The 22802-nt window shown below is 37.6% G+C and overlaps 1 protein-coding gene across 1 annotated transcript; it reads right to left on the reverse strand.

Moving 5' to 3' along the window:
* Positions 1–1157: 1157 nt before the first annotated feature.
* cnga1b (cyclic nucleotide gated channel subunit alpha 1b) lies at positions 1158–13346 on the reverse strand. The gene is made up of 16 exons (XM_059354468.1): positions 13323–13346; positions 12722–12750; positions 11633–11639; positions 10895–11028; positions 9571–9636; positions 8931–9053; positions 8730–8834; positions 7192–7298; positions 6897–7071; positions 6137–6273; positions 5874–6046; positions 5281–5406; positions 5039–5191; positions 4280–4511; positions 3077–3252; positions 1158–1864 (listed from the first exon to the last, which is right to left on the reverse strand). Exons 1-16 carry the CDS (start codon positions 13344–13346, stop codon positions 1634–1636), a joined length of 1998 nt encoding a protein of 665 aa, XP_059210451.1. The 3' UTR covers positions 1158–1633.
* Between the last annotated feature and the right edge of the window lie 9456 nt (positions 13347–22802).

The following is a 22802-nucleotide window of genomic DNA, read 5'->3' on the forward strand; positions in this document are numbered from 1 at the left end:
CAATTCAAGTCAATATTGAATAAATAAATAAATAAACAAACAAAATAAATGACTAACAAATCAATAAATAGAAAAAAATATTTTTTTGATTTATTGATTAATTTTAATTTAATAATCTTTATTTTGTTATTTTTTTAGTATTATTTATAGATTTCTATGGATGAGGCGATGGAATGCATTTCAAGTCAATATTGAATAAACTAACTAACTAACTAACTAACAAATAATAAACATATTGATTTACATTATTGATTTACTGATTTAACTTTTCTTTCTTTATTTTATTATATTTTTTAATATAATAAAATTTTTTAAATTCAATTCAAATCATTAATTTAGATGGAGCCAATGGAATGCAATTCATAAATAAAAAATATTCATTTTCTTATATTGTTTTACTGATTGATTTATCTTTAAAACATTTTTTTTATATAGTCAATATTAAATAATCAAATACAAATAATGTATTTATTTCATTTTAATTTTTAAATATATATTTATATTTATTCATATTTTTATATAATTTTAAGATTTCTGTAGAAATTGAGCAGCAGCAGTCTATTTTTAGTCTATTTTATTAAGAAAGTTGAAATTTCAGTTTAAATCCAGCAGATGGCGCCGATGGAAGGCGGATTAAGTCAATATTGAATAAATAAAAATAAAAAACTACATCATTTTATTTAGAGTACAAGTATTAATACTACTGACACTCTGTTACAAATACTCTGCATGCAAAATATTACTGCAGTGAAAGTATGAAAGTATTGACATCAAAATATACAAAAATAAATGTACTCATGCAGAACGGCCCATTTCAGTATAATATGTATCATATTATTGGATTAAAATATTAAAAGTAAAAGTACAAAATGCAGAAAGTAATTGAGGAAATGTACTAAGTTGCATTCCACCACTGTATACATGATTATATTTCAATTCCTGATTATATTTTGTATTGTTCATAAGAATTGTTAATCTATTATAATTATTATCATTCTAACTAATCTATGTAACTATTGATTAGATAGTCTGAATTTACAAAGGTATTAAGTAACAGGTAGAATATTGAACTCTGAGGTGTGCTGGAGTAGAAATAGAAAGTGAAGTACCTCAATATTTGTACTTAATTGAATAAAATAGAATAAAAGAGGCATCTCTGTGTTTCCTTATAAAATATCTTTATTTCAGCGCAGTGTTTCCACAATTCATTCAATTTCATTAGTTTCCTCTAATTAGCTTTAACGACTTCTTACACAAAGCAGTGATGTGATTGGCCGGACGGGCCCTGGCAGAAAATACATGATTACACATAATAAATAAAATTGACTTGACATACAGGAAAAGGCAAACATTGTCTTTGTAGAGCATCAAGCTACAGGGACCTTTGACCTCTACTGGTTTAAAGCAGGTGAAGCGAGACGAAAGGATAAACGTCAAGCACAATTAAATGTGTTTGTTACATAGATTTATGTTTTTACCAGAAACATGCAGTGACATAAAACTATCCAGGTGAACGGAAGTTGTGCTTATTATTTAACAATTAAAATATAATCATAACCATTCTTTCAATTCGGTTCCATGACTCTCTAGGCTGTGATATAAAACCATCCCAGTCCTCCTGCTGTTCCTCCTCCTACTTCTTCTCCTCCTCCAGGTGTTTCTCAGGCGTGGGCGGGGGCGGGGCGTCGCCTGGGGCCGGCGTCAGCTTCTTCTCCAGCCGGGTCACGCGGTGCTTCAGCTTGCTGTGCGTGGCGTCGTGCTCGGCCAGCAGGCGGGCGTAGCGCGTCTGGAGGGCATCCAGCATGCTCGTCATCCGGTCCACCTTCTCCTCGATCTCTTTGGGGTCGGGGCCCTGCGCCGCCACCTGCAGGACGGACACGGGCGTTACTGTCGGGCACTGTCTATTATTTTTACACAGCTGATGAGTTTTGCTGGTGCTACCAATCAACTTACGCTTTGTCTTTGGACCAAACACCAAACACTTAGACTGTGACTTTAGGTTCTTTTTGTGCTGAGACAGTACCTACTCTGAAATAGGAGTTTAAAATCAATAAAACAACATTATAATAATAACAATAATTCATAGTTTTTGAAAATGGAGGTTCTTAGAACTATGAACGCCTCCTGCTGCTTCAGTATTTGTTGGAACCAAAACGTGTGACTGCTGACATTATTATCATTTCCCACTGACATTATTATCAATGCCAAATGACATTACTGCAGCCAAAACTATCTGTCTACTGACATTGAGGTATGTTTATTACAACAAATGCAAAACATAACAAGTATTTAGGAAAAAATAAAAATTTTCAAAAAGTTCAAAAATGGCATAGTCCAAAGAACTACTCCATTTTACTCACTGTGGCCTCTTTTTTTTCTTTCTTTTTTCTTCTTTTCCCCTGTAAGTCCTGCACCTCTATGTAATCATCACAACAATGGCTAAAAGTATGAAGAACTCAAATGCCCCTTTGTGCAGAATCGCAGTTATAGTCAAATAAATCATACAAATTGAATCTATATATAACCTACACAATTTCCAAGTGCCCACAAGTGTTACCAATATTAGGGAAACAATGGGGCCTCCACATGCTATACACATTGAACTAGCTACGTTTTTACGACCTTTACTCAAACCTCTATCGTCCGCTCCTCTCAGGTCTGTGTAAACATCCTGCAATTCAGTCAATATTTCGCTGAATTTTTGTCACATAGCTGTTGGTCTCAGCCGAGTCATTCATAGCTTCCCATTTCTGTTAAGAAGCCCAAGCCTGGTAGCAGCTGACATTACAGAGAAGACAAGTGATACTGTTGACACGAACACAGCTGACAACTGACATAGTGGGGACCAGAACAAGCAGCATGTTGACCTTGTGGGGACAAAAGACCTGATAGCCCACTGACAAACCTACCAAACCTAGTAGAGCATTTAAAATGGCCCAAACTGGTAGTTTATTGATATTGTAAGGACTAAGCCAAGTTATCTACTGACCATGGGCACCTTTGACCTGAAAGTCTGGCACAACAGCCTCAACTTCATGTTGATAATGTCTGATTAAAATTAGACGTGTGAGCGTACCTCCAGGTCCAGCAGCCCGTCCTTCATCAGGATCTGCCTCCCCTTCTCCTCCAGCAGGGCCTTGGCGTCCGGGTACTCGGTCAGCGCCTGCATCAGGTCGTCTTTGGACAGACAGAAGAGGTCCGAGTACCCGATGCTCCTGATGTTTGCCGTCCTCCTGTTTCCTGCCTTACTTCCTGTTCAATAAAATAAAGATAATTCACTGATCTGCTTTCTGCATATTTAACCGCTTCAAGGACATATAGAACTTACTCTGAGATCCTTCGTCTCATGGAACCTTTAAAGGATCCCTAGAATCCACAGGACCTCCTCATGCCAAAGGACCACTAGGAAATCTTACAGCTCCCCTAAAACATCTTCATAGACCCATATAACATTCTCAAGGAGTCTTGGACCCCTAGAATCCATAGAAATAATTCACAAACTCCTAAAACCTCTTCAAGGGACCCTGAAACTCCATAAGGAACCTTGAGTACATCTTCAAGGGCCCATATCTTTCTATATTCCTCAAGGACCACTGGATCCTTTAGAGAACCCCAGAACCTCTTCTGGGACCCTTAGAACTTTCTCTGAGATATCTTGATCCTTAAAGACTCTTTCTTCTTAAAGAACCAAAGAATCATAGATCTTAGTTGAGAAGCCATAGACCCTTTAAAGCAACTTTAGGATCTCTTCAAGGCCACCACCCTTCTCTACATCTATTAGGACCCATACATCTTCCTCAAGGAGCACTGGATCATTTAAAGGACCCATAGAACTCTTTCTGAGATCTCTGTATCATTTAAGAGAACCTTTTCAAGGACCCCATCCCTTCTTATGGGATCCCTGGACAAAGTTAAGGGTTAAAAAGCTTCACAAGTCTTGATTTGCTTTGCATCTTTTGGCCTTTGTCTTGTTTCCATGAGCACTCACCTGCCCCCCCTGCTGGACTTCAGTTTTTATTTATTTATTGTTATTAATATTGCATAATTTATTTTTTTAAGACTTTCAGTTCCTTAAGTTTTGATGTATGTATTGTTCTTAAAGGTCCTTAAGGCCTCACTGTGGCACAGCAGGAGGAAGAAGAGACACAGCGTCCAACACTGAGTCAGGAGACGACCGAAGCGTCTTTATGCAGCGTTCCTTAATGAACCGCTGAGCTGAGAAACATATTCTGCACAAGGGAAAAACTTTAGTTTGAAACTCTGCATGACCACAGTTTACCTTTAATGGCCAGGATGCTGATCTCTCCGAAGTAGCTTCCGTCGCTCAGGACGACAAACTGCTTGATGCCGTCGTCAGCGACCACCGCCAGTTTCCCCTCCTTGATGATGTACATCTCTCTGCCAATGTCGCCCTTCTTACAGATGTAGTCTCCTGGACTGTAGACCTGAGGCTGCAGCTTCAGCACCAGCTCCACCAGCAGACCGGCCTCGCAGTCCGCAAAGATCCGAACCTGCAGCACCACACAAAAAAAAAACCTTCTGTAAATACAAGTTGTTTTCTTAACCCATTTCAGCCGGGAAAGCATTACCGCAGTTCTACCATTAAAACCGGGAACGCTGTTGCATTATTCTACCATTAATGCCGGGAAAGTGGATACGTCATTTTGTAGTATTTGTAGTTTTTTCCACCTATTTTCTGTCTCTTGGCCAATGAAATGCATCAGAATACATGTGGGAGTGTCGCTATGCAACATGGGACTTTTCCAGAACTGAAATCATGGCAGAAGACAACTATAGCAGAGGGAGCTCAGATCAGGCATAAGCTCTCAAATACTTTTTGAATTTCATTTCTACTGTATCTGCTACAGAGGCTGAAAAATTTATTATTTAGTAGGCGTTGACACTTCTGTTGAATTTCCATAAAAACTTCAGGTTTTAGGGGGTTATTTTAAAATCGCCCATAGGTTTTACAGGCATTTTTTCCAGGCGTTTTAGGCCTTAATGGATTAATGAGGAGTGATGTTGAGTGTGTGCAGACCTTCTTCAGGGTGTCCAGGTGGACGTTGATGGCGATCTCGGCTCTCAATTTGTCAGGCAGGAACTTCAACACCTCCCTCTCATCCACTGCTTTCTTATTGGTCCACAGGAAGTCAAACCATTTGATCACTCGCTTCTCGAGGTCCTTAGTCACCTGGAGGGGTAGAGAGGTGCAGGAGTTTATGCAAACTGTGAGCATGACATTGACAGAAACATTAAATAGCTACTGGTCCTCTGACTGACCTTACGGAAGCTCATGTATTGTTTGATGGCGTCGATGCGAGCCTGGAAGCTTGCTCTGGCAGCGTTCATGTTGGTGATCATCGAACCAACGTTACCGACGATGGTGGCAAAGATCAACACACCCACCTGGAGGAGAAGAGAACAGTACTTCAATAATACTCCACTGTCATTGGGGGACCCAAACGTGGTAGACCACTGACATACGGGGGACCCAAACCTGGAACATAACTAACAGTGGTATACTACCACAGTGTACCCTATAGTGACCAAATCTTGGTACACCACTGACATTGGGGGGGACTCAAACCTGACAGACCACTGACATTGGGTGGACCCAAACCTTGTAGACCACTGACATTGGGGTACCCAAGCCTGGAACATCACTGACATGGGGGGACCTAAACCTGGTAGACCACTGACGTGGGGGAAACCAAATCTGGAACATCACTGACATAGTGGAAACCAAGCCTGGTAGACCACTGACACTGGGGGGACCCAAACCTGGTAGCATCGCTAACACTGGTATAGCACCACAGTGTACACTATGGTGACCAAATCCAGGTAGACCACTGACCACTATAAGCCACACCCACCAGGAAGTCAGCGACGACAAAGATGTATTCTGAGTTTTCCTGGGGGGGGGGAGTCTCTCCAATGGTGGTGAGCGTCAGCGTGGACCAGTACATACTGTAGGCGTACTTTCTGATCAGGCGACCAAACTCCGGATCTGATGGGTCAGGATAGACAAACCTGTCCGCACCAAAACCTGGACGGGGGTGGGACAAGACAAAGTTTCAGAGGCTTCAAAATGACGACCACAGATCAGACGACCAGAGGATTCAAACAGCGAGCCTACCGATAGCCTTGGAGAAGGAGTAGTAGAGGCAGGCGTTCCAGTGGATGATGATGACGATGTACATGACGAGGTTGGAGATACGGAGGGCGTTGGGGTAATTCGTCCTGGTCTCCGTCCTCTGGAAGAACTCCAGCATCCTGAAACAAAGACAAAAGTCTTAATCAAACTTTGAAAGCAAATATCAAACAATATATCACTGCTTTTATTTAAGCCTGTTTCAAATTATATTCGTTCATTCACTGATTATCCAGATTCGGGTTGCAGGGGCTGGAGCCAAACCTAATTTAGAGTTAAGTCAACGCTGCATGTCTTTGGACTGTGGGAGGAAGCCAGAGGATCGGGAGAGAAATCTCACTGACACAGGGAGAACATGCAAACTCCGCACAGAATGACCCAGAGTCCAATATGAACCCAGAACTTTTTGCTGTGAGACGACAGCGCCGGTCATGCCACTCATTTTACAGTGGGATTTGCATTTATGGTTGCACAAAAGTTAGAACAGGATCAACATTTAAGTAACACTACCAAACAACACACTGCGGTGGCCAATCATGTACCTGCCAATTAGAGCTGCAAACAGCAGGACTATCAAATGCAAGAACTGTGAATAAAGTGTTATTTTTCATATGTAGTCACCTTAACCAGTTAAAATGCCCCATTTTGATCAGTGTCTGAAGTGGAAATAATACATTTAATGACAGTTTATAAGGTGCAACTGATCCAGTACTTGTTTCACCAGAGTAGAAATATTTTGTGGCACCTGTTGAACCTAAACAGCTTGTTGAGGCGGATTTCGGGGTACTTCGTGCCAAAGACGAGGTACAGCATGTCTGTGGGAACCATGGAGACCAGGTCCAGCTTGAACTGGAAGCTCTTCATGTAACGATCTCGCAGCTTCTGCTCGTCCTTCACCAGCAGACCCTGCTCCAGGTAACCTGCACACACGGCAACAAACTAGGCTTCACGTGTATGTATGTGTGTGTAAGATCAAACGTTAATGCATCAGTGTGCACAGCAAACAATCTGTTGGTGTGTGTCTGAGTGTGTGTTCGCACCGGTCCTTGTTCTGAAGATCATGTCGGCGATGTAGATCGCGTCACTGAACAAGTCCACAAGGAACCATTGCATCAAATAGTCTGACTGCAGCTCCTCGAAACACGCCCTGAAACACACACATGGTACACAGAGTTAGGTACACCAAGTCTCCTTTTCTGTCGATGAAAGTGAGTTACTAATATCCTGGAGACTCGTCTGTTCGCCATCTGACGTCATGTGGACTAAAAGCTGGTGTTGTTTGGACCTAAACCTGGCAGCCCTCACACATAGCTGGGACCAAAGAACACTGAAGTGGCACTTTTCGTCTGTCCGTGATTTCTAAACTGTTTTTCATTAGGAGCTGTCGTTTTGTGTTGTTCGTTTTTTTACACAGCTGACAGGTTTTTCCGGTGCTACCAATCAACTTACACTGTCATTGTCTCCGGATCAAAGACTTAGACTGTGACTTTAGGTTCTTTTTGTGCTGAGAGACTACCTACTCTGAAATAGGAGTTAAAAAAGGTCCACGAAACAGCGCTCTAACAACTTCAATAATTTGTAGTCCTTGAAAAGGGAGGTTCTTAAAGCTATAAAAAAGGTCCTCCAGTCCAAAAACGTCTCTTTGGTTTCAGCATTTGTGGGAACCAAAACGTTTTGCCCACTGACATTATCAGTGCCATATGACATTACTGCAGCCAATAAATAAAGTTTGAAGAATACTATCTGTCTACTGACACTGAGGGGACCCAAGCCTAGTAGCAGCTGATATTATAGGGAAGACAAGTGATACTGGTGGCACTAACACAGCTGACAACTGACAAAGTGGGGACCAAAACTGGCAGCTTGTTGACCTTGTGGGGACAAAAGACTTGGTAGCCCAATGACATTGTTGGAAACCCAAACCAAACAAACCCATTACAGTTTTAAAACGGTGGGGGCCCAAACTGGGCACAAGTGATGTTTTTGGGACCACATCTACCTGCCCACTGACATGGAACCCTAAGCTGGTAGACAACTGACATTTTTATACCTCGAGAATCCACAGAAATCCTTCACAAACTCCATTAAACTTCATCAAGGGATCAAGGGACACCCCATAAAGAACCTTTAGAATTTTTTAAAGAACGTGTACCACTTTCTTAAGAACACATAGGCCTTCCCCTGAGATCTGGAACTTCCTTGAGGAACCTTAGATCCTTTAAAGCACCCGTATAACAACTTCAGTGACCTATAGAACTTATTCTGGGATTCTTAGTTTCTTGGAACCTTGAAGTATCCCTAGAATCCACAGGACCTCTTCCTTAAACATGCCCAAAGGCCACTGGGAAATTTAACAGCCACTGACATTTTGGGGACCAGAACTAGTCGTTAACTGACATTGTAAGGACTCAAACCAAGTTATCTACTGACATCACCACTGGACCCTTTGACCTGAAAAGCCTGGCACCACAGCCAAACTTAATTTAGATAATGGCGTAAGGCCAGATTTAGTTCAAACAAGGATGTAGGATATTCTTAGATGTGTGTGTGTGTGTGTGTGTGTGTGTGTGTGTGTTACCTGGCTATGATCAGGGTCCAGTTGTACATTACGGGGATGGTGATAACAGCCAGCCAGTGGTAGTAGGTATTACCTGCCGGGTCAATCACTGTGATCTCCTTCGCACTGGATACATACACATGATGATAATAAATTATTGTTTTTTATTGTGACATAAACTCCATATTAAATCAAACAAAGCCTCCGATAAAGCAAACCTACGCCTCTTCTTTGGCCTTCTTCTCCTTCTCTTTTTCTTTCTCTTTTGCTTCTTTCTCCTTTTCCTTCTCCTCTTTCTCCTTCTTCTTCTTCTCCTTCCTCTCCCTTTTCTCCTGCTTCTCCTTCCTGACAGGGAAGAGTAAAGACACATGGGAAAGATGATTTAGACAGAGCAATGAAGGTGAAACAAGAGTTGAGATCTGACTGAGTAGTCAGTGAGAGTTAGTCTAAATTTCATGATTACAAAAGAAGAAGAAATAACTCTTTGTTTTGTCAATGGATGGAAAGTTTAAGAAGTTTACTTACTGCTTCTTCTCCTTCATCTCCTTCTTCTCTTTCTTCTCCTTCTTCTTTTTCTTCTTTTCTTCTCTACAAGATATCAGGAAACACATCACACAAACCACCCGTGTGTAGTTTCTTCTTTACATGTATGTTTTTACAATCAGAAGTTAATAAGAGGGTTTCTGTATGTAGTCCTGTTTGTTTGTTTGTTTGTTTGTCTGTCACAATAACAATGACCACTAGAGGTCGCTGCTTTACGATGGACAACCAGCTCCTCCTGGCTCAAATGATGTGTTTTTTAATCAATTTGATTGCATTTCTTTTGTAGATATAAATACAAACAGTTGGGTGTTTGTCTTACTCTTCTTCATTGTTGTTGCTGTTGTTGGCGTTGAACAGAATTCCTGGTCCGGCTCTTTGATCGGCTCTGAAACACAGAATCAGACAACAGGAGTCAGGACGGTTCACTGTTGACTGCAGTTAACTTTATCAAACACCACAAAACCTCCTTACTGACCTCCTTAAACAATTCATTCAAGAAGTCCTCAATATTTCATCTCTGCATTCCAAAGAACATCTCATTAACATAAATCTCATTAATGACCTTTGAAAGCACCCCTAGAACCTCTTCCAGGACCCATAGAACTTTCTCTGTGATCCTCTATCTCTTGGAACCTTTAAAATACCGAGAATCCACAGAAATCCTTCACAAACCCCATTAAACTTTTTTAAGGGTTCTGAGACCTCATTAAGCACCTTTAGAACATTGTAAAGGATGTGTCCCACTTTCTCAAGAGCACATAGACTCTTCACTAAGATTTGGACCCACAGAACCTCCTGAAGAACCCATAGGACCCACCCTGAGATCTCTGGAACTTCTTTGAGGAACCTTAGATCCTTTGAAGGACCCTTATAACAACTTCAATGACCTATAGAACTTATTCTGGGATCCTTAGTCTTTTGGAACTTTTAAAGGATCCATAGAGTCCACAGGACCTCCTCATGGACCCCTTAATCATGGCCAAGGACGACTGAGAAATTTTACGGCCCCCTAAACATCTTCACAGACCCATATAACGTTCTCAATGAGTCTTAGGTTCTTGAAATAAATACTTCACAAACTTCTCAAACCTCAAGGAACCTCCTCTGAAATCATAATGAACATTGAGATCATCTTCAAGGTCCCAAATCTCTTCTTCAAAGACCACTGGATCCTTGAGAGGACCCCCGAACCTCTTCTGTGACCCTTAGACCTTTCTCTGAGATATCTTGATCCTTTAAAAGACTCCAGATTCTCTTAAACCTCTCTACACCTTTTCAAGGACCATTATAACTTTCTTGAGAACATATATACCCGTAAAGAACCAAATAATCATAGATATTTGTTGAGAAGCCATAGACCCTTTAAAGCAACTTTAGGACCTCTTCAAGGACCCCCACCCTTCTCTACCTCTATAAGGACCCATAGATCTTCCTCAAGGACCCCAGGACCCCTTCAAGGACCCATAAAACTCTTTCTGAGATCTCTGTATCAGTTAAATGAACCCTAGAACGTCTTCTAGGACCCCCATCCCTTCCTCTGGGATCCCTGGACTCTTCAGGTTAGATTTAATGATCAAAAAGCTCCAAAAGTCGTTATTTGCTTTGCATTTTTTGTCCTTTGTCTTGTTTCCATGAGCACTCACCTGCCCCCCTGCCGAACTTCGTCTGGCTCCTCCTCCATGTCTGATAGAACGATGGTGGGCGGAGTTATCCGGGAGCTGGGGGACGGGTCCAATGGAGCTACTTTGGCCATGGAGGAATTATATCCTCTGACTTCCTGTTCAAACAGAGAGAGATTATCAGACAGCAAAGATAAATGTTCATGGTTGAAGGTGTGGTGGGGGGTCGGGTTTCTGTGAAGAGTTAGAGTCTGGGTCATGGTCATCTTCTTCTATTAACAAAGTCAGCGTAACCTCCAAAACACAAGCTGCAGACTTCAGACCCCAGGTAAACCACTGTGACGTCACCCATTGGTTTTTGAATGGCGGTTACGATGCCGACCATCACCATCTTGTTGTTTTGAGCCTGAAGTGAACATATTTTTGACAAGTTGGTGTAACATATTCTCACTCCCAACTTATCACATGCGGCTGCTTGATCCGGAGCTCAGGGGTCATCAGATAGACTTCAGCACATGTGAATTCACACAGAACTACATGTTATAAAAAAGGGTTGCTGTGTGTTTCTAGAAAGCATGTTTCTTGTGTTTGTTGGATCTGTCCATCCCCAATAGACCACCCTGGTTTTCTTCAATTTCTTGTTCATTTTATTGCCTGGTACAACTAAAGGTACATTTGTTTGGGTAAATATAATGATAACAACAAAAATAGCTGATAAGAGGCGGCACTGCATGGTCAGAAGGACGTTAAAGGAGTCCTGACCAAGCGTCTGCAGTTGGGAGTGAAACAGAAACAGGATGAAGGCCATCCTGTACCGGCCGTTTGACTTCTTTCTCTCTCTGGTCGAGTCTGAACTTGCATTTGTAGAACCACAGCTGAACTGTGTTTCCTGATGTGGTGATGTCTCTAAACGAGCATGTTGGTGTTTAATGCTCCGATTGTTTCAGTCCTGCTCCTTATGTGCAGAGGTTTCTCTGATTCTCTGAATCTTTTATGGATTGTAGAGGGTGAAATCCATAACTTCCTGCAGTTGAACATTGAGAAACGCTGTTCTTAAACTGGTAACAGGTTTTCACAAAGTGCTGAACCTCGTTCCATCCTTTGGAAAAGGATCTTTTTTCTTCTTTTTTTAAAATCAATTATCTTATCAATTAACCAGTCTTTTGTAACTCCTCTCCCAACTTTTAAAAATGATTTCCTGCCATAAAATTCAGAATTAGTAACATTTACAAAAAGGAATGAAGTAAATCAGGTAAAACATCAAATATGTTGTCTTCGTGCAGATTTCAATAGAATACAAGTCAAATACGTTGAGTGATTGATTACTTTCCTGTTACTCCGAGAGATCCTCAGTTGTCAGTCTGGTTGAAGCGTTTTGTTCTCCAAAACTAAACAACATCTGTTTGTTAAGAGGACTTTCCTCTCACACATCTGACTGGACACATCTGTGGCAGCAGATAATTATCTTTCTACTGTTTCTGTTGACTGTCCGTTGTGAATATATTAATCATAATAATTGCCCTTCATGCTTTATGTCCTCACTCACCTGTCAGCTGATAATCTGTCGCCTGGTTTTCGTGGCCTAGATCCACCACCCGCCCGTCAAACTCCTCTCCATGGAAACAGAGGAGTGTACCCTCCTACTAAAACACACACACATACACACACACGCTTGCCCACGCACACACACACACACACAGCTGACTCCACGTTAAATCCTGTAAAAAGTTTGCAGAGAAAAGAGGAGAAATGGAGGGATGGGAGAGGTGAAGGAGTGTTGGGAGCGGCAGCGTCTCGTCTGTCACCCTGACGAGGATAAAGAGATTAGAGGAGGATGATACGAGGTCTCACCTGCACTCAGGATCCTCTGCACTGCTCACCTGAGAACACAGAACAGACCAGAACACAGAACAGACCAGAACACAGAACAGACCAGCACCAGGACAGAAACCTCTCAGCAAAATTATCTTTTTAAACTATTTATATTATCTGATTGTGGATGAATTATTCTGGTCAAGTTATTAGAAAAACAAATCTTGCTTTCAACCTTGTTATCCTGATGTGAATGTTTGAATTCAGCTCAGCTCAAACTTTGAGAAGCTGATCATATTTACTGTTTTTCTGCCGCTCGTTGAGCAGCAAGGCCAAAACATAAGAAAAAAATACACGAAAATGTGAATAATAACCAGGAATGTTGAGCGAGGACTTTTCTCAGAGATTCGCCAAGCTGTTTTTGCAAAAATCACAAAAAAAGTGATACATTTCCCTATAGATTATATGGGAAATCGATGTGTAGAAAGCTCCAAAACACCCCTGTTTGGGCCCATTACAATTCACCATACTTAATGTAGGAAATGATCATGTGTGAACAGTTTTAAGAGTCAGGAGACTTGAATACCTGACTCTGTCACTGGAAACTGTTTGAAAAAGGTCGGACACCTCCAAAAAATACCTGGCAGGTGATTGGATGAACCATCTGCCAATCACAGTCTGAGCAGAACCCACTTCAGCCTGTTCTCTGATCTTCTGAAGCTGTTGAAGCTGTTGCAGCATGAATGCTAACTTCTTTAGGAGCCGCAATTATTGTTTTGAGCTGATAGTCGCCTCTTTGTGTCCTCACACATAATAATGAATAAAATTAAGTCTTCAGGATATAGATTCAACTGGGCAACTTCTAATTGTTCTTTCAAGTCAGAGGAAACTAAACTGATTAAATGTTTCAGAACTTTTTCAGAAAAAGTTTCCATCTCCTGTTTAGAGCATTAACTATTTTTATAAAAAGACAAAAACACTTTAAGACAGCTTAAAAAACTTTTGTGCGCATCATGAGAATCTAATAAATTTGCACAGAAATTTGTTGCTGGAAATAAAACTTCTGATTGATCAGAAGTTCCAAGTTCGTCTTGAACGCATCACCCTGCAACTCTCATGATTTCATGAGAATCCAGCTGCTGTGTGAGGTTAAAGACTTTATTGACCAAATGGACAATTTGATCAGGAACACAGTTTTTACTATAAAATAAGACAAGATCAGATATTCCTTCATTAGTCCCACAACGGAGAGATGTTCAGTGTTACAGCAGCTGAAGTGTTTTGCATCTAAACAAGGAATATTATTAACAATTTAATAAAGAAGAAATATAAAAATTAGGAAAACTATTACAATATAGACAGACTCTACAGTTGAAATAGAGTAGAAATAGAAGGAATATCTTATCTTATCTTATCTTAAATTGCACCATTAGACAGAGAAAGATGTTTATATTGTTCAATCTCGTACTCTTCATACTTTATTTTAGGGGAAACTGTGCAGGTCACAGACTTGTTACTGTCGAGTCAGAACAACTTTTCACAACTTTTTACTGAAGGAACATTTTCAATTCAGATCTTTAACTGAGACAGAGTGTTTTTACAGTGTGGTGTTAGTACTTTTACTGCAGTACTTGATGTAAATACTCCGTCCACCTGTGGCAGGAAGCTGTCAGAGAATAAAAAAACCTGACATAAAAAGAATTGACAGGAGAGAGAGAGAGAGAGAGAGAGAGAGAGAGAGAGAGAGAGAGAGAGAAAGAGAGAAGGAGAGGATTAATCCATCTGATCCTTCTGAGTCAGCACACACACTAATACACACACACACACACACACAGACACACACACACACAGGCAGCTTTGATAGGCTTATCAGGACTTAGTCTTCTCTGTGTGTAAGTGTGTTAGCTCGTCTTTAAACAATGTTCAACTCAAAATGTTCATTAAAATGACAAAACAAAAACATATATTATTATTATTATTATTTCTGTTTTAATGGAGTGAAACTCTTCACTGTTGCTGTCAGAGTTATTATCTGAGTTATTGAAGGATCCTGTTCATTTGTTTTGTTCCTTTTTATAATTGTTTCTATCTAATGTTTCTGTGAGGTTATTTTGTCATGTTATTGTTGTGTTTGTTAGTTTGTTGTTTTGTTTTGCTAGTTTTAAATAAATTCTTGACCATTTCTAAGTGTTGTTACATCATGTGTGGATGTGAGAGACGAGGCCCTCTGCTGGAGGAGACAACACACACATATTATTATTATTATTATTATTATTATTATTATTATTAATAATAATGTTATTGTGGATTGCTGGATGTTTTCAGCCTGCTGCCGGTTATCAAACAACACATACAGAAGTAAATCACAGCTTTCTCTATGTGGCTGTTAAAAAGTTTTCATTTAATTGCTTTTCAGGTAGCTCATACAAAGATACAAAATAAAATAAAAATACAAATCTTAAAATATTCATTCTGATTTCCAGAGTTTTTTAAGACATAATAATAATAATAATAATAATAATAATAATAAAAATAATAATAATAAAATAATAAAAAGATCAAAAAGATTATTATTATTATTTAAAAAAATAATAATAGTAAACATAAAAAGAAAAAGATTTTTCAGGAAGGTCCACAAAGATCCAAAAATTGAAAAATATTTAAAGAATTGAATAAATAAACAAACTATAATAATAATAATAATAATAATAATAATAATAATGATGATGAATGAAATAAATAAGAATAATAAAAAAAAGATTTAAAAAAAGATTCTTATCTCCAGAAGATGTACAGACAACCAATAAAATAAAAGTGGGTAATAAATGAAAAAAATGAACAAATCTGAATTCTAGCAGTTTTTCGTGAAACTCTTGCAGCACACGCACACACGCACACACGCAGACACACACACACACACACACACACACACACACACACACACACACACACACACACACACACTGAGCCTCTTGTTGCTAGGAGCGGCAGCCTCCCGCAGCGTGGCCTCTGATTGGCCCGCAGCTCCTCACCGCCGGCCAATCAGAGGCCAGTGCGTCCGCCATGAGAATCCATAATAATCCTCTTCTTCTTTATAATCAATACTACTGATGATTATCAATAACATGGTTCATCAGTAAAACTGAGGTTTATGAATAATAATCCGTCAGTGTGACGATGTTTGTTTGTTTGTTTCTTCATGTTGTTTATTCCTCTGATCAACATTTATCTCCATGTAAACATAAATAATATGAACATGTGTTTACAGTTTCAGGCTGAGCAGAAACATGAAGCTTCGGCAGAATAAATTATACAATAATCATAATAAAAATAAAGGTGTTTGTGTTCCACTGCGGCTCGTTGCTGTTACCGGCTGCTGCTGTAATGGCGGAACTGTCAACAAAAACTACAAACACTAGCAGCACTTCCGGTTCCACTGACGGGCTTCACTCATTTACAAAATAAAAGCCCTTTCTGTATTTTATTTTATTTTATTTTATTTTATTTTTAATTCTATTTATTTATTGTTGTTGTTTTAGAGTAATATATGGCTGGACAGAATCTGACAATTACATAAACATATAAATATATACATATATATATTTTTTTTCTCGTATGTGCAATATCTTTAAATCGCAAAGTCCTTTCAGGAAAACAAACAAACACAAAAAATATATATTAATAATAAATACCAAATAACAGAAATGCATGTATATGTTTTACTATTTATATTCTTTATTCTAAAGCAATAAATAAATATCGAACTATATAGAGAAATAAATAAAACAATAAACAAATAAATATGTAAATTTAGAAAAAAATTATAGAATCAACAATGTGGAAATGCAGAGAGAAACAAATATAATAATAAATAAATATTGAAATATAGGAATACAGTAAAAAGTTAACAACCTGGAAATAAAAAAATAAATGAATAAACAAAATAATTAACGTAATAAAGAAAGAAAGAAAGAAAGAAAGAAAGAAAGAAAGAAAGAAAGAAAAATAAAAAAATACATGAACAAGGTAATGAGAAGTGCCAGGAGAATTTTCTTTTAATACATTTATTTTATTTATTTATTTTTATCTTATTAAATAACACAAATAAATGTTTTTTGCAGCTTTTTTTTTCATATTCCAACATAAATCATTCAAGATTTACTTCTGGCCTACTTGTTCGTTTCTACTTACAAATGAAACTCCTTCGCCCCTAACTGTATGTGTGGCCAAATGTTGGTGTTTGCTTGTTTTAACTGGAGAATAAAGTCGCAGCTCCCAGTTCAGAAACGACCGGCTTTTATTTTGAAATCCTCTCTGGCGACAGGCCGGACGCGCCGTGCCGCGCCGCGCTGCTTGACGTGCCGCTGGCGCTGATGGCGGCGGGGCTGGCGGAGGGTCGCACCGAGGAGGGACAGCGAGGAGGCGGAGAACCGGAGCAGAGAGGAGAGGAGAGGAGAGGAGAGGAGGCCCCGGCGGCACCGAGCACCGACACACACCGACACACACCGACACACACACCGACTCACACCGAGCGGAGCGGCCACAGACCCGCGGCGGAGCGGCAGCGGCAGGATGCAGCGGTACGGTTGTTTTTGTGTCTTCAGATAGCTACCGGAGCTTTACCGGAGATATAAATACACCGAGAGCTCTCACGGTGCTGCAGCTACAGGCAGACGGTCATAGTGTTTAATAATATTTACACTATGGATGATTTTATTCTCATCGTAATAAACGCTCACTGCTGTGTTTATAATATGAGGCAGAATAATGGTAAAATGTGTAATATGATGCAGGAATCAACACATCTGTCATTTCCTGCACCGCTTTAATTGTTGCTCCTCAGTGTCGCCTGTCTGAGAACCCCTGAAGGGCCCCTGACCTTCGGTTAGGCTTTAAATTAGAGCAAAAATATCCTGTAACCATGACGATTTATATTAATAAGTAGTTTATATTTAGGATTTAGTTAAGAGTGAAATAATACAAATTAATCGACATACAGGCATTATTATTAGTTAAATAATATTATATTATATTATTAGCATTATATTAGTAATTATTAATGGAATATCACGATATCTCCATACGGGGTTAAATCACGATACCAGTCCGTCAAAATAAGAGCTTTTTTATTTCAATATTCTAACATAAATGATTCCAGAGGTACTTTTAGCCTACTTGTTTTCTTTGACTTAAAATAAAACTCATTCCTCCACCTCTGTATATGTGGCCAGATGTTTTGTTTTATAAAGAGAAATTAATAAATTTCTTAACATGAAGAGAAATATAAAATAATAATGAATTGATGTGGGTATAAATATAAATAAATAAATAAAAGAATAAATAAATATAGTACTATGTAGAGAGCTAAATAAAATAAAATAAAATAATAAATTAATTTATATGGAAATGTAGAAAAAAATAATAGAATCGACTATGTGGAAATGCAAACAGTACCAAATACATTAAAAAACAAATGGAAAAAGAGGAATATATTAAAGAGTTAATCTGGAAACAATAATAATAATAATTAACGTAATAAATTAAAATTAAATAATTCATAAGTTATCATATTATAAATTATCGTATAGATTTATCGTCCAGCCCTGTTTTGTTTTTTCAGGAAACTAAAATATACAGAGAAATAAATCCAGAATAAATAAAAATCTAAATATGAAAATAAATAAATAAAAAAGTTTTAAAATGTCAGGAAATATATACAGAAATAAATACTGAATAAATAAATATCTAACTATGAAAATAAATAAATAAAATTATTTTTTTTAAATGTGGAAATATAAAGAGAAATAAATACAGAATAAATAAATATTGAAATATGAAATTCAATAAATATTTTTTTTAAATGTGAAAATATATAGGGAAATAAATGAAATTATAAATAAAAGTATAAATGTAAATCAAAAAGATAAATAATAAGATTTAAAAAAGATAATTAAAATAATAAATAAATGTGGAAATATAAAAATAAATAAAGAAAATAATTAATAATTAATTAATAAATGTAGAAATGTAATGGAAAAAAATAATGCATATATATATATATAAAATTATTTTTATTATTATTATTATATAGTAACTTTCAGCGGTGTTGGGGCTTCGGTCCTCCAGCGCTGGCTCCCGTCTCCGTCACCAGAAAATTTACTTAAAAATAAATCTTCATTGACAAATAGATTATATACAAACTAAACAGTTATTTATACAGACAGAACAACATAAGTACCAGGAGGAATATAAATGGTTTTTGCAGCTTTTTAATTTACATTTTTTGACTTTAAAATAATTTTTATTTACCGTTTGATTTCATTTTCAAATAAGGATTTCATCTACAGGACCCAAATTGAAAAGTATGTGTTTATTACACTTATCTATCATATATAACATTATTGGCTCTGCAATATATTGCACAATGTGTTGTTTTATCACATTTAATCCTTATTAAAGTCGCCCACCAGTCTCCTTTGAGAAAAACAGTAATTTTACCTCACAAAACTGGTCCCCTGCTGACTCTGTTTTTGTTGTTGTGTGATTTTGTGAATCACACCAAACTCTGTAAAACACCAAAGTCACAAAATAACACAAACAAACAAACAAACAGAGGCATCTGTGAAACACCAACTCCTGTAATCTGCGAGGTAAAATGACTGTTTTTGTCAATGGAGTCTGGTGTGTTTGAAGAGGCTTCATCTCCTCTTTATGCAAAGTCACACATTTAACTGACAGCATCATGAAGAGGAGGAAATATTCTAAATAAAATAATCTGAACTATTCCTTTAAGTTGTGCAGTATTTCAGCTCAACTCTAAACTGTTTAGAGATATAACAGTAATATTATAAAGGGCTTTAAATGATGAACTATGAAACATCAGAACAAAAAACTGAAATTATTAGATTATAATTGTTATAAATCTAAGTGTGTGTGGTGCGTTCACTGACCACGAGCCACGTTTACTATGCTGTCATTTCATAGCAGCTCCCCCAGTGTGTGTGTGTGTGTGTGTGTGTGTGTGTGTGTGTGTGTGTGTGTGTGCAGCACTGCAGCATGAGGCTGAACTTGGCCCTGTGAGAAACTCTTCACAGACCACCAACGTTTCCTGCAGCGGTGTGTGTGTGTGTGTGTGTGTGTGTGTGTGTGTTTGGTGTTGTATGTGTGTGTGTGTGTTCTTGTAAGTCTATCATTGTGGGGACCAGTTAAGTTTTAAGGCGTTGGGAATGAGGTCATTACTGCAAAGAGAGGACGGGGCTGTTTGAGGGTAAATATTTAACATAACTGAGTCATTAAAGGGGAATTCCCCTAAACGTTAAAATTATATATAAATATTGAAGGACAATAAATCAATATATATTACAACAACAAAAACCTGTTTGTGTCTAGTTCTGTCACCATAACACATTTTTTAGGAAGATATATTTAAAAAAAAAAATCACGATAAACAATAGTATTGTTGTATCAATGTTGTTTTCATTTGTAATGATATTAGAGCATAATAAGTTCATCCTTTTCCACAGCAATTCATTTTTAAATCTCGAGAATATTAAACATTGGAATATAAATGTGGAAAATAAATATTAACATATCCTAGATAAATAAACCATGAATAAAAAAACTACAACTAAAACAAATAAAATAGACTTTCAGGCTCTGTTAACAAAACATTGCACTGAGATAATCATTATGTATTATATTATTTTATTATTAAAATAACAAACAGCTGGATCGGCTGCTTGGGAAATATAGTTTTTATAGTTTTTTTGGCAATTCATACTGCCTGTCAAACATTTGCAGCTTTACTTTAAACACAAAAAAATACAAAAAGTCAATATATTGAGTCCAGAAAAAAAAAATCTTGTCCATCTTTATATATTGAACGATAAGTGGATCTAGTAATTATGGTGACAGGCCTATTTGTGCCCATGATTAGCCCCTAATATACCTTCTTCATCTCTTCTCACTGTTATCACTTTAAGAATATTATTATTGCAGGTTGTTTTTCCTTTTATTTAAAGATATTTTGCTCTAATTTGGCAGTAGATAGTTGAGAAAGGGAGAAAAAAAGAGAGAATTATATGACAAACAGCCTCATCCTCGTCGTTGGTTGTTAAGTTTATATTATAGATCATTTTAAGTCATTTTTGATCAGTTGTTCTAGTAGTTTCTGGTAGTGAGGAGATGATGGCTTTCTGTCCGTTCTTCTAAAGTTCAGCCGAGGTTACTGAGACTCTGAATCAGTCCATCAGATTAAATCTGATTTCCTCTTTGTGTTTCCACAGACAGTGGAATCACTTTAAAACAGAATCTCTTTACTGCTTTTATGGACAGTTTGAGTTATTAGATTCACCAAGAGTGTTTTCAGAATACAGAACTGTTAAAAAGTCACTAATCTGCTGAGAGAGCTGCTCTGTTTATTAAATTGAGCTTTGATGCTTTTAGGTCGGAGAAAGTCTTCAACAGTTCAACCAGACGAACAACTGAACGACCAGGTTTTAGTTAAATTAGCATCCAAATGAGTGCCAGTTTATATTATAATAATGTCTATAATAAGTCAGAAATACCAGGCAACGTGTTGCTGAAGCCGAGCTGTTTGTTGCCGCGGGAAACACATGAAGCTTTAGTGGTGCTGCTGTGTTTGCTAGTCTATAGGTTTATTAACTAGCCTTGCTCTCCTCTGTTTTGTACAGGAAGTAGTTTTCACTTCAGAGTTGCTTTTAACCCTTCTGATCTTTTCAGTGCAAATAAAATCATTTTCCCCTGGGTTTTAAAATATATTGTTAAATTAGGAACGTAAGGTATTTGCGAGCTCGTTCGGGTCTCGAAGTCCAAACTTTGGATTAGAAATCGAAGGTTAGAATATGAGCTGAACGCACCATGGACTGATAAATGAAAGTTCAAACCCCCTAAATCTACCCACTGAGGGACATATATATATATATATATATATATATATATATTTATCATCATATTACTCCACTTATTCCACAGATCAAATCGCGCTGCAGGGTGTTTGGGGGCTCGTCTGGGATTGGATGTCCAAACTTCCACATTAGAAATCGCAGGTTGCACTTTTGTAACTGGATCAGGGAATATCAGCTGAATGTGTGGTTGTATATTGTACATTGAGTGTCACATCAATTACATTTTGCTGTTGTAACTTTCCCAACTCTGCTGAGGAACCTACAATATCTAGTTATTGTCATGAACAGTGTCCAGAATATATTCTGTTTGGTTCCAAAGGACCCACAGCACCAGAGAGAACAGTAAATCTTGCTGACTCAGGAAAGAAACTAACATTCAAATATGTCCAAATCCAAACAGAAAAGAAAAACTCAATTATTGCTTTTTATGTCTCCACCTCTTCCTCCATCGAGGTATATTTTAAGGTGTCCAGGAGTCTACACCAGATTAACATCAGAAATCAAACGTTATTCAATTCAAAACTACCTTTATTCTACACACGTATAAACATAATATTAATCAAAGGTTATTTGACGGGTTTGCACTTTTAAAATTGGGAAAACATGATGAAATTGTTGTCTGAACAATCTGAAGTGACACATTGAGGCTTTTTAAAATATAGAAAGTCATGGAAAAAATGATTAGACCACCCTTTTTCCACAATGAACAAGAAATTGAAGAAAGGGTGGTCTAATTTTTTTTTCCATGACTATTTTTTGGTCATTTTGCTCATTTTTGCATCTACTTTTTGTCATTTGTGTCTTTTTTGGTCATTTTCACATCTATTTTTGTCATTTTGTGTCTTTTTTAGTCATTTTTGCATCTGTTTTTTGTCATTTTGTGTCTTTTTTGTGTCGTTTGTGTCATGGAAACATTCTTGATAATAACCAAAATCATTATGAATAAAACCATGGAAAATGTCTAGATATCAGCTCTTAAATTAGACTCTTTTTGTTGTTATCATTATATTCATCCAAACAAATCTACCTTTACTTGTACCAGGTATAAAAAATGAACAATAATCTGAAGAAAACAATGTGATTTAATAATTTTTTCCATGACTTTATATTTATTTCCTTTCCTTGCAGTAGGGCCTTATGATGATTTTTTATTGATTACCTCATTTAAGGTTAAAAAGCAATGCCAGATTTGC

Source organism: Centropristis striata, chromosome 17, assembly GCF_030273125.1.
Source record: "Centropristis striata isolate RG_2023a ecotype Rhode Island chromosome 17, C.striata_1.0, whole genome shotgun sequence".
NCBI classification, from domain to species: domain Eukaryota; kingdom Metazoa; phylum Chordata; class Actinopteri; order Perciformes; family Serranidae; genus Centropristis; species Centropristis striata.

What these genes read in the sequence shown, in the direction of transcription:
- cnga1b (XM_059354468.1), bottom strand. Translation starts at nt 13,346, where the DNA reads ATGGTTCATCCAATCACCTGCCAG. An exon ending in TGGACCCTGATCATAGCCAG is followed by an intron (nt 7,299 to 8,729) that starts GTAACACACACA and finishes TGTGTGTTTCAG; the next exon opens with GGCGTGTTTCGAGGAGCTGC. An exon ending in ACCTGGACACCCTGAAGAAG is followed by an intron (nt 4,512 to 5,038) that starts GTCTGCACACAC and finishes GTGGTGCTGCAG; the next exon opens with GTTCGGATCTTTGCGGACTG.